The sequence below is a fragment of the Thermobia domestica genome, chromosome 2 (assembly GCF_964235325.1).
Source record: "Thermobia domestica chromosome 2, izTheDome1.hap1.1, whole genome shotgun sequence".
Lineage (NCBI taxonomy): Eukaryota > Metazoa > Arthropoda > Insecta > Zygentoma > Lepismatidae > Thermobia > Thermobia domestica.
The window spans coordinates 79,314,946-79,328,366 of NC_137455.1; the positions used below are offsets into that span (position 1 = coordinate 79,314,946).

Below are 13,421 nucleotides of genomic sequence, written 5' to 3' on the forward strand. Positions count from 1 at the left end.
TCATTTTCAAGATGAAACTTCTTGAGCCAATGCTGAACTATCAATTGCCAAATGCTGATCTTTGTCACTATTACACTGGATTCCAATTTCCGATTACTGAGAGAAACAGTTCGCACATCACGTTTTTGCAATTCTCTCTAACGAGACAAGCACTTCATGCATGGGAATTTCACTGCTTTTCGTGCAGAAGGTCTGCTAGTTGTCCGCTTAATTTAATTTAATGCACGCGTATGTGCCCAGTTGTGCTTAACTTCTGGTTTTCCGCAAAACGATATCTCATAGTATACAAAGTTACTAAGAGAGAAAAATCTGTTATCTACGTTTATATGGAAAATGAGCTTAGGTAACGAGAGTGATATCACACAAAAAATAAACACGTAAATTTACAGTTCTTTATTTTATCGTCACTGAATTAACAGCTGCTGGAAAGTGACAAGTAAGTACACATTGATGAATATGACGCTTAGCTTAATTATTTTTCTTTTAATAGCTATTATTACGACGTACAAACCTGGTTATATAACATGATATTTTTCATTCTTTCTATCATATAGAAACTGACAGTATAATTGTAATAAAAACATAGAAAAACTTGAAGAGTATTTATGTAACAAGAAAAATCACTATAAAAAATCAGATTCACCAACAATACAAACTCACCTTGTTAACAAGGCACAGAAAATAATTTTCAAACGCTATAACTAAGATTATTACACACGTTCAATATAAAATATTACAACAAAAGTAACCACAAACATTCGTTTTGAGGCCGAAATCGTATGTGGAGATTATATACATCACTCGATTATGAAAAGAAAGATCACATTATTTGTCTTAAAGAGAAGTGTAAGGCTTAAACGTCAAGGAGAGTCAATGTCAATACATAGCTCTTCTGAAGACTTGAGATCTACATTTACGAATCTTTGAAATTGAATAATTCGCTGAGGAGCCTACTTCCAGGAAACAATGATTTTGTGTGCGACACATTTTTGTTGAAAAGAAATAATATTGGTCTGACAAAGCACGAACAACAAGGAATTAGAAAATTTTATCTATTTCCAGACTAATTCTTTTAGTTGTACGTGTCCACTCATCTTATCTACTGGCTCCATATTTCAATTACTCTAGTTCAGGTACTTACATATCGTCTGATTTTTTATTATTATTATTTTTTTTTCCTATCAGCGTGTGAAGTAACAATTGATCTGGTCCCTACATTAATATTGCCCTTTTTTTTCTAGCTCTTTCTGTCAATCATAATTCTCTCCAGAAACAATGTTTTACTGTACATTGTCTTCCCGTTTCTTTAACAGGGTAAGACTTACAGAACTACCAGTACAAAGATGATCTCTTGAAGCTGTATTATGAATATTACTGGCCAAATAGCGTCCCCGAACTCGCATCAAGCTACTTTTCATGGGTGGAAGGTTATACCTTTAATATAATAATATTTTGTCCTTTTCCACGGTATATACCGGTAGTACATAAACTTTTGCTTGGGACAAATATGGACGGCATGATTAGCTACATATTTCGTATATTGTCACCGCTACTTCCGTCCAGTATCATTATATTACAATCCAAGTCTTCCTTATATTCATAAAAACAAATTTAATTTCAAAGTGCTTCTGCCACTATGAATCATACTTTTCTTTCCTTCCCTGTAAAATTGATACTACCAACCATTACACGTATATTGTAATTGTTGATAGTATCCCCCTCTTTTCGTTGTAACACACCTCAGTTTTAGAACATAGTAGTACTATATAGTATCCACATAGAATGAAGTTCGTAAATTGGAATTAGTCGTATTCTGTTGGTTTTAAATTGTACAAATACACTGATATATTCTGGGATACTCCACTTCTTTCCATTTACTATACCACGAATTATTTCACCATTCATCAGATTCATCATATTATGTTATATTCTATAAAGCATAATCACGCGGCGTTACATATTTTCATTTGATATTGGTAGTACATTCATTTCTTGGCTAATTTCCGCGAAGGTTTCGTACATATTCAGTTGCAAGCTAATTCTGTAATATCATCTAACGCAGGTGTATTTTCATTTCGTGCTCCGTTTAGGCTGCACCACACAAGAGCTAAAGACTGGGCAGAAAGCAGCAGAAGGCACCATTCCAGTATCTGTTTCGTTGTATTGGTTAACTTACCATGCTTTTTGTAAAAACTGTAAAAGAAAGCCTTCAGTTTCGAAACAGCGACTTACGAGATTCGATTCCTGAACATCTATTTTCAATTATTATTTGGTAGTTTCGAATTCTAACTACTACTAATTCCTTTTAAATTCTTACCCCTAAAAAACTTAGAAAAAATAACTGTTTAACATATTTACAAAGGTTAACTTTCCATTTCAAGTTGAATTTCCTATCTTTCGTTGGATAAATCTTTTCGCATGTAATGTTCTATGTGACCAACTACGTTTACTATTGTCTTATTTCTATATCACAGCTTATTCAAAATTGAAATGTTACTAATAACACTTCAGAAATGTTGTGCGATAACTTAACCTCTTGTTCGATATTTTTCAATTTAAATTACATGATTTCTTTCCTTTACAAGTACAAAGAAAACTCACTTCCTGAATTTACAGTCCAGTCCTATCTTTCACATTCATAGAAGATATTTTATGACCAATTATCAATATGCAAAGTTCTTAAATATAATTCTAATTTAGTAGGTTGCCAAATATTACTCTAAGACAGCATGTATCTTATTTTTTATTTTTTTAATGAGAAAGGTACTATGTGGTATGGAGATTACTTATGCCCTTCCTTATACATAAGTATTTCTTTTTTCAATGCGTATGTGTTTCATCTGCAGTCAGTAAAGCCTGTGAGAGCAATTCAGATATTTACGTCTCGCATTCTTTTTGTGATTTCTAAAACTAATCGATTACGAATTCCAGAACGATTACGAAAATGCTTACATTCTCAATATTCTACACAGTATAGAAACTCGAAGAATATTTGCTTACAAGATTAAGCGTGTCCATTGTTCAACTTGGACACAACAATCGGGTTTTGTGTTAAAAATCTCTCTCCTCAGTCACTACCTTCTAATGAATTAATCTTCAGTTTCACTTATAGTACCATGGCACAATGCTTTCATTTTTTCCGAATCACATTCGACAAAGAGATCCTAAAAGACAATTTTATATATATAATCACCTACAAACAGTTCATTATTAAATACGCTGCGCACAAAATTAATTCATACAATAACATTTTCAATGAACGTAGGCTCCTACAAGTAAAATTTCTGCTTCTTCTTTGGTATTCTACGTAAGTCCAACACTTATATGGCCACCAGTTCAGGAAGAATTTACTTTAGTTCCTGCGTCATTTTCGAGGAAAACACGTATCCATAATGCGAAGGTGCATTTAAATGATCACAGAGCAGTTCTTTCGTCGTACACAATGACAGCTTCATTTTCCACTAAAGAATCAGTGTCTTTGTGCGGAGGTTGGAAAAATTTGCTGCCAGATTTACTTAGCGCAATTACAGCTGCTGCGTCGTTCCTCATTCGGTTTTTCCTTTTCTTGCTAAAATTGACCTATAAAAATATACGAAAGTCTTAAAATCATCAAAAAATATATTCTCTGTCATTAATGAAGCGAAAATTTAATTTCAATTCATCCACTGGTGACGAGAGATATTACAGGGATTGAAGTTTCGTATTTGTTTTTGGTACAAAAGTGTTTGTTAAATTCTAATCAAATTCCATGTTAAGAAAAGAAAAGAAAGGAAAAATATTATTACTATATAGCAGATTATCTACAAAGCACTGAACCTTTGGAACTCAAAATGGAGAATACATTTATCGTGATTTAAAAATAACACTACGAAACCACATATAACCATTTTGTCCGACGACCTGCCACATACACTTCTTTTCTAATATCAATTAAGAAACGCTAAAATTTTGTCTCATGTAAATATCACCCGGAGGACACTGTTTGATTTACTTTTCAGTATCACCAGAGTAGTGTTGCCAACCCAACATAATTTTTATAATGGCGATACGTCAAGTTATTTCAAATCGACATATTAAACAAAACCTACAGTTCCACACTTCTTGTTCAGTGTTGTAAACTACGGACGCTACAGTATCACAAACATCGAGAAACAATCAAACTTTGGAGGCCTCTACAACAGTAAATACGCAAGTGATATGAACGGGGCAATGCACAATCACAGTACTTTATCGTCGAATATTATGTTCATGATATGAGGTATTTTGAATAAATAGGTAAAAAGTTTATAGTAATATTAGACTTTTTTCAAAAGGTTTTATTTCTAAAAATGCTTAGATAAGTATCACATCTAATCACATCGATTGTTTTCAAAGGACGTAAAGATCACAGTGTCGCTGAAGCAATTTTATATCGCAAACTGTTACTGAGATATGATGAACATAGGTAAAGTTTGCAGTACTGTTTGAAAGAATGTAATTGGGAGAACCAAAACAATAACTATAGTTACAACTACCAAAAACTATTGCAGAGATAATTCAAGGCAATAATCATTTTATAAATTTTAAACAGTGTAACGAACTTTACCTACGTTTTCATGTCTCCGGAATGGTTTGAGATATCGTCATCATGATCTTTACGTCTATTGAAACCATTTACGTGATTAGTTGTAATACTTATCGAATAAGCTCTTTCAAAAAATCTTTAATTTTTAATTCTTTGTAACTTTGTTCCTACTCATTCGAAATACCTCGTATGATGATCACAGTACTCGACACTAAAGGTATTTTGGATGTGTATTGCCATGTTCATCTCACTTGCGTTATTACTGCTGGAGAGGCCTCCAAAATTTGGACTTTTGTGATATTGTAGGCAAAGGCGCCGATTTCTGTGTAACTTTGGGAGGAACGGGGGGCATTCAGATTTGGTTGCAGACAAGGGTCTCAGAAGGAATATATGAGGATTTTCAGACGAATTCAAAATTATGCCAAATATTGTACATTCATAGAAGTACATGGGAGGTCCACATGAGCATGCGAGGGCAGCCCTCCCAGGATCGGCGCCCTTGATTGAAGGGTCCTTGGTTTACAAAACTGAACAATAAGTGTGGTATTGTACGTTCTAGATTTATGTGTAAATTTGAAACTTGTAAAACCTGACGTAATGTCATTTGAAAATAAACTGTTGAACTGGCAATACTGGTAATTCCATGGTATTGCAGAATATGTCAAACAATGCACCTCGGTCGATATTTGCACGGTGCGTAATTTCAGTTTTTTCCCCCTATTAGTTTACAAGTTACAAAGATACTTCAAGATAAATGGTCTACTCTATATATGAACATGTATGAAATTGAAAAAAAAAAAAAAAAAAAAAAAAGGAATTCCAAACCTGGCGTAAAAAACGAATTACTAGCCAGAAAACAGTATTTAGCACTAACAAACGTACACTGAAAGTACTTTCACTAAACGTTATACCATATCAGAAACGAAAATGGGCAGAAAAAATGGCTGCCATGTGACCTGAAACGTGCTTCTCTAACAGAACCACCTATGAAAGAAAACTGCGAGTAGTGCAAAGTTTTCGGCCTTGATAAAATGTACCTGTAGGATGTATTTTGGTTGGTTGCCCAGCAGGGCAATAGCCGACAAGGTAAACAAACGGAAATCAACAGTAGCCAGTTTTCTTGTGTAAGTGGAGACTGGATGGACGTTATAGAAATGCCGAACGTCCCGGTAGACTGAGATATCGCAGAACCCAGCCGATGGGCAACATCAGACTTGTTCTTTAGGCAGTAACAGGGCTATCAGTTTCAGTTTTCATTAAAACGCTGGGTTGAAAGGCTCATCAACTCGATTATTCAGAGTAAATAGGTCCACATAAGCCTTACATCATGAGGCCAATAAAGTTTAGGTCAAGTGGGTTTAGATTATCGCAAAACACTGGAGTGGATATCAAATCTGTTGAGCGATTAGGTTCACATTATTTTGGTTCGATGAACGTATATGAGTGTGGTGACTACTATGTTTTCTAGCGGATAGGAGATGTCCATGGTAGAGTGGATTCGCAATCATACCATAAAATTCTAGACAATGAAATGTTCACATGTGGGGTTTCTACAGAATGAACCCTCGTTACTTCTAAGATCACAATACCACATACAATGTTGCTGCTGCTATTGTGGATTCCAGAACACCCCGATCTCAATTCCATAGAATAAGTTTGGGTTAACTGGACCTGCAGGTGAGGTCTCGGCAGATGTAATCAACTTTCAATGCACACCTGTCTGAGATTTCCCAGCAAGAGAAATGTTATTTACACTCCATAGTTTAGAGCATGCCTCAAAGGGTGGTTGCTAATTTAGCAGAAAAATGCTTTACTTGATTTAGACCAACCAAGAATCCCAGATAAACATTTCAGCTGGAGACCAAACTATTTTGACAGATAGTATAGAATTCACTTAAAGTAAACATTAGGTGTTGGAAAAAACTGGTTTTATACATAAAGGTAACCACGAAAGTTCTGTCGCTTTTTCACCCACCACCTTCGAACATCGATATGTCATCTAAGACAACGCTCTGGAAGGCCATTGATTCCATCGCGGTAGAATTTGATGGGCCGTTAAGCGAAGAAGGTATCAAGTGCATTTTGCATCTCTACTAGGGATTTGAACTGGCGTCCTCAAAGTGATTGTCCAAGGAATGGAATAGGTGATAATCCAGTGTGTCTACTAAACTTCCAAAATGAAATTCCGTTACTTTTTCGTGACCTTTTCTTTATCAAACCATAAAATTTCGTACCATTGAACAAGAGCGAATTTGGGTGCGAGTTAGGCCGAATTTTCATGTATGCGATAGAAGCGTGCTTTGCTTGCGATTTGGTAGCGTCGAAAGCCGACCACAGACATTTTTGGTGGTGAATTTTGACGTTATATAGAATAAAATTTTCCAGTCTCTACTTCTATTTGTACAGATAAAAAAATCGTGACCCAAAAGCTAAATTTTGTGACTTTTCTTGAATTTCAAGACCGTTTTCTGATTTCTTGACTTTTTCGGGACTTTCTTGATTGAAGACACCCTGTCATTGAAGTGCAAGTCCAGGGAGTATGACAGATGCAATAGTGTTTCCCATCCAAGACGCAGAATGGTGTTCCGGAGCATCCTAGCACATGGGGCTTAAAGTTGTCCTGTAACAGGAAGATACCTTTGCGATTAGAAGTGCTGGCTCCAGAGTTTTGAGATTTTCTTGAACACGGCTCAACTGCTGATAGTACACAGTTGGATTGATGCTATGATCAGCTGATAGCAGTTCACGATGCCGCGAGCAGTCCACCGAACACACAGCAAGACCTTCTTCTGGTGAGGTGCTGGTTTCGGCTGTTTTGGAACCGGTTCATGGGATGCTACCCAATAATGACGGTGCCGCGCCGTGGAGCTTCGTACAGAATTCACTTCTCATCACATAACATCCCGTCCAGAAATGGCTCCTTCCTCACACGGGAGGGTCCCACAAGTTGTCGCTAAAATCTGATTGCCACATAGCACATCTGATAGAGCATCATGAGAAATGAACATTAGCAAAATTTAAGGTGCTATGGACCAGAAGGATAGGAGCTAGGGGGCTTCATATCATGGAATTATGTACGTTTAAAGTACATATCTTAAAAACCGTTAAAGCAATCAAAACAAGAGTTGCACAATATAATGAGAACAAAATGCCCTACCGAAAACCATAAACAGTGTTGCCATTGGAGAAGCAGTGTTGCCAACTCAGCATAAAAATATTTTGTTTGAAATAGCACCATATACAAATGTACACAGATTTAAAATGCACTATTGTCACTAAACATAACAGTGATGTGTAGTGGTACAGTGTTGCACACTATTGGAGCTACATGTGCTGAAAATGTACAATAGAGAAGTCTGATATGTGGCAACAAAGGGTAATAAAGGAATGCACTAGAAACAAGTAAGGATTTTGCATTATACTTCGGTAGCTCCGATGAATAAGCAGACAACTCGCGATAACAAAATGATACACTCGAGGAAAGAAACACGTGTTTTCTATTTCTGTAAACTGGTTCTCGATTATTTATCAGTATTTGGAAGAGTAGTTTCTTGGTTTCTGTCTTTCGTGTTAAGTGACATATTCTTTTACTTCCTCTCCTACATACCACATGATTATGTTTGTACACTGTAATATTACCATATTCACATTGGAAATATAATTATTTTATTATTACCTCATTTCGTTTTTAGTCGGCCAGGATAGCCGCGTGGTCTAGAGGGCTAGACAACCGACATATTAGGCATCGCGGGTTCCAATCCCGCCTCGGACTTGTTTTTGTTGTACTTTTCACCTTACATTTCATTGTAATCTTTCTCTTTCATAGGGATTCGGATCCCACTTTACACTCCTATACCTAGGTATAGATTCGGAGCTGACACAGGACGTAAAAATGGCATCACTCAATTTCATTTTTCAAATGCATCAATATTTTGTGACACTGCTGACATTTTGCTATGTTATACTATCTGTGTTATGCATTTAAACTAAATTCATAGTATGATACCCAGATTCCTTTATTACCATCTGTTGCCACATGTCAAACTTCTCCATTGTACATTTTCAGCACACATAGCTCCAATGGCGTGCAACACTGTACCATTACACTTCACTGTTATGTTTAGTGATAATAGTGCATTTTAAATCGGTGTACATTTGTATATGGTGCTATTTCAAACAAAATATTTTATGCTGAGTTGGCAACATGCTGCACCTATGGCAACACTGTTTATGGTTTTCGCTAGGGCATTTTGTTCTCATTATATTGGGCAACTTTTGTTTTGATTGCTTTAACGGTTTTCAAGATATTTACTTTAAACGTACATAATTCCATGATAATTTTTTGGATATTCAAATTTTGAAGCCCCCGAGCTCCTATCCTTCTGGTCCATAGCACCTTAAATTTTGCTAATGTTCATTTCTCATGATACTCTATCAGATGCTATGTAGCAATCAGATTTCAGCGAAAACTTGTGGGACCCTCCCGTGTCAGACAAGACAGCAAAGAAACACAGGTGTCTGCTCGCGTTACCTCTGGCCCGGAGTCAAACCACATGGGACCCAACCTGTAGTGCTTCCCAAGTTGATGGAGGTGCTGCACAATGGTTTCTCCACTCACACTGAATTGTAGTCCTAGTTCCTCACATGTCAGGCCACTGTTCGCGTCAATTGCGCCTTAATATCTTCATTTTGTATATGTATTGGTCTTCCGGCACGTGGTGCGCCCTCGAGTGTTTCGTTGCCGTCCTTAAACTTGTTAAACCACCACTGCACTGTCCGCGTAGTCACGACACCCTCAAGCAAAGGCCTGGCGTATCTTCCACCCCGCTGCAGCGACGTTTGATCCCAGTTTGAACTCGTACAGCATACACGCCCTTATGACGCTCTATGGAGGTCCCATGTTCACTCTGTCCTTAACGTGAGTTCACGGTGTAACTGAACTGCCACAACTAGGTAGTATGTTGAATATACCCACACCAACAACTGACCTTCGCCTTATCTCTATTCGCATTCAACTCACAGTGTGAGGGTCTGTTAAATACAGACCTCCATAAAAAGCGACAGCACTTTCTATTACTACTTTCTTTTTTCTTAATTCACAAAGAAAGGATACACAAATCACACTGAAAACATGTGTGTGGGTAACCAAAGAAAATCTTGATGTATTAACAGGAATTATTTGCTAGTGCCTGTGAGCTAATGTATAAAAACCATGTTTGCAGTCTCACTGTGCATTCGTCCATTCACTACTCATTATTTTTGACTGAGAAATACATGATTAGCATCGAAAAATGTGAGCCGAAAAGATGTCACTTTTAGACGCGTCTGTATTACATTAATATCACATGTTTATACGATTGTAAGTTAAAAAGGTTATGATTGGTAATTATTTCAATCGTTGAATCGTTATCAAATTCACAGTAAAATATTATCGGCTCCAAATGTCCGATGGACTCAACAGTCCGATGGATTCAATGAAGATTTTCTCAGCTAAAATAATAATAATAATAATAATAATAATAATAATAATAATAATAATAATAATAATAATAATAAAGTGAGTACAAACACGCTATTCTTTTACAGGTGTAAGTTGTCAACCGAAATAACTTTCCGAACACAGTTTCTGAAGCAACCTAATGGGAATCAGACATGGTAGTTATTATAAAAAAAACTCTTTTTAATTATTTTTTTTTTTTTTTTTTTTTTTAAACAATAGGTTTGAGAAGTTAGAATACCGCTGGGAGAAGTATATTCAAGTGCAAGTTTACTATATTGAACACAAACAAAATGTCAGTCTGATATCACATTTCATTTTCTGTGACAAGGAATATCCCTACCAGAGTTTGGTACATGTTTGTAATTGTTAAACATACCTTCGCATGCAATTTTGCCAAGTCATCATCTGTGGATAACGGTCGGTTCTTCGATCTTATCCAAGCGGGTAAGCTCTGAGTTTTGAGAACTTCCTCTTTGCATATTTCTGGATCACTACTTGAGCCCAACTCGTCTATCACTGAAATCATAAATAAATTACAGCCACTTACAATAAATGCTACTACTACTACAATCTCTTGAGTTTAATCATATATTTGGTTATAATAAATACAGTATATACAGAAACAATATTGCCTCCTATATAACAGGTTACAATAGATACAAATTACATAACTAGATTTAATTTGCTAATATATATATATATATATATATATAATATTTGCTTTTATTTGCTAATAATTAAGTTCTTTGGAATGCAAATACAGAAAACATTAATAGAAAAAAACATTACATATACATAATGACTCAACTTCCCGTTTTCTGCCAAATTCATAGTTTCTTTCTCAAATACATCAGTAATTTATGGTGAATTTGCAGCAGTTTAATTTAAAAGAAAAAAAAATCAGAGACCAATACTTACGGCTGCTGGATGCACAGTGCACTGAGCTTAGTTCCGAGATATGTGAAAGTGGATTCGTCTGAAGACCAGCGCCTGGTCGTCTCACCCATGCATCACAGGATTCAAATGTAATAGGCTGACTAAAGGGTCGATGTCTTCTATCTGTGGTTCTATAAACCTACAACAAAAATTAAAATATTAAGACATTTCTTCGATTTTATTTAATTGCGTGTATGTGATATTCATTGAACTCAAAAGGTACTAAACTTTTGTTCTCCCAAATTAGTACAAATTGTCTAAAGAAATATGCTAAACGTCGAATTTTCGCTGACAGCTGTCAAGATTGTCAATATTAAGGTAACTGTTAGTATTTCTTATTTCCCTTCCAAAATAGTGTGTTTTCTTGGCCCAAAGATGGCATTGTAATGCATTTTTGTAAATAGTACCAGTTTCCAACTTTCACCCAAAAGACAACCGTTAAGAAAGGGAGAAGGGGGAAGAAGTGTCCTCGCCGAGCGAAGAGGGTTCGTCGCGAGGAACAGAAGTGAGCAGAGATGAACAGTGCGCGAGTGTTTTCGTGTGGTGCATAAAATTAACATTCAATATTCACATAAACAACATTGCAATACAACAATTGCTTATCAAGAACAATCAGCGTAAATGCTTATTTGGCACTCAAGTGCAGTAGTGCAAGACAATGTGTTTTTATCACGTCTATTTCGGGTTTCAATTATAAAACAACAATCAAGCAATCGATATAAGTGAAACAATAGATTCAAGTTATAGGACTATAGTTAGTTAACTTTATTAATCTACTACTAATATGCATATATTTCTTTAATTGACTTATATCTTTATTCAACTATTATATATGTGATAAATTAAATTGCTATTGAATGAGAATGCGATCATTATTCAACTCGCGTGTCCGTGGATGAACCTCCTATGGAAATACAGTTCTGTTATAATTTAACAGTGGTCCTCTAACTATTGCGCATCAATCACACACACCAAACACACCACAATCAGTAACAAAACGTATTTTATTTAGTAGTGCTGTTAAAAAGTCGATTAACTCAGTATTCGAATAATGGATTCTTCGAATATTCGAACAAAATTTGTTATTTGAATAATTACTCGAACAATTATTTGGATAACAAAAAATAATTCGAATAGGATAATTATTCGAACAATTACACTGGTTAACAAGGTTTTTGTCACAAGGAATCTGAATAGTGTTCTAAGCTAAGTCGAGAGTTCTAAATTCAAAAGTGAAATAAGTTTTTGTCTATCTGGCTGTTTCCTTGTGACATGCTACCCCCCCCCCCTCTTTATTGAAATTCTTGAAAATCTAAAAACGCTGCATATGGTTTATTCTGCCATAGCTGAATTTAAGTAACTTGCAGATTTATTGATTGAAATAAAGCTGAGAGAAAGTGAGATAAAATCGAGAAAAGTGCAAGGAATTCCGATGCATGCCCCTGAGGTCAAGGTACACATTCCAGGAAATGAATGACGTTTGGTACCATATTGCCGATAGGTGTAGGTAAGTATCTTTGGAGTGACTACAGTAGACAATGAAATAAAATACAACCAATGAAATACTCCGATAAAATTTGATTTGTACACAGACAACAGTATTATATGATACCCAATGCTCATAAAATTTTTACCAACTTTGCAAGCTGCTTTACAATAAAGAAAATCGCTCATTTGTTTAACTATAAAATTAGAGGTCATATCGCAAAATAATAGCCGATTCATAAATTTTGAAACAAATAAATAATTAAATTAAACGGAAGTTATTTATTATTATTATTATTATTATTATTATTATTATTATTATTATTATTATTATTATTATTATTATTATTACATATGAAAAACGAATGCAATCCTAATATACACGAATTCTCCGAGAATAACGAATCTTCTTTAAAATACATAGTACAAACAGAAAAACTTACTATCTTCTCCTGAATTGGTGCACTTGCCGATCTGGTTACAGATACAAATTCCAACCTGTCTAATGTCGGCTGATTCAGAATAAGACTGTTGTAAAACCAATGAGGAACTGTTTCCGGCATTACATGAGGATTATAACAATCTCTCACCACCTGACTAGTATATGATAACTGACCCGCTTTTGACGACAGGAACACAGCCGAATCACAACTGAAAAAGTAATAATACTAAGTAAGATAAATTCATTTCAGGGAAATATAATAACTTTAATTTAAGCGGAAAACAATTCAGTTCTACGTTATACAATCCTGATTGTAGATACCAATAAGTAATCACTAATGTAACAGCACAATGTAATTGAAGGGTAAGGGGAAAAAAGAAGGAATGTCACAAAACTGTATTTTCGAGAAAACGGCGTTTTAATATTGAAAACCGCGTAAAAAAGAATAGGGTTAGTCAAATCTTTTGCCTTTTTTTACATGAATATTTTTACAT

At 35.3% G+C, this 13,421-nt stretch overlaps 1 protein-coding gene across 1 annotated transcript in view; it reads right to left on the bottom strand.

Moving 5' to 3' along the window:
* Positions 1-378: 378 nt before the first annotated feature.
* LOC145673210 (uncharacterized) overlaps positions 379-13,421 on the bottom strand; it is a 40,044-nt gene continuing 27,001 nt past the window's right edge. The window contains exons 5-8 of the mRNA XM_081742696.1: positions 12,929-13,136; positions 10,983-11,139; positions 10,441-10,580; positions 379-3,579 (exon numbers count right to left, since the gene is read on the bottom strand). Of these exons, the coding sequence (XP_081598822.1) occupies positions 3,415-3,579; positions 10,441-10,580; positions 10,983-11,139; positions 12,929-13,136 (670 nt within the window). The 3' untranslated portion in view covers positions 379-3,414. The remainder of the gene's footprint in view (positions 3,580-10,440; positions 10,581-10,982; positions 11,140-12,928; positions 13,137-13,421) is intronic.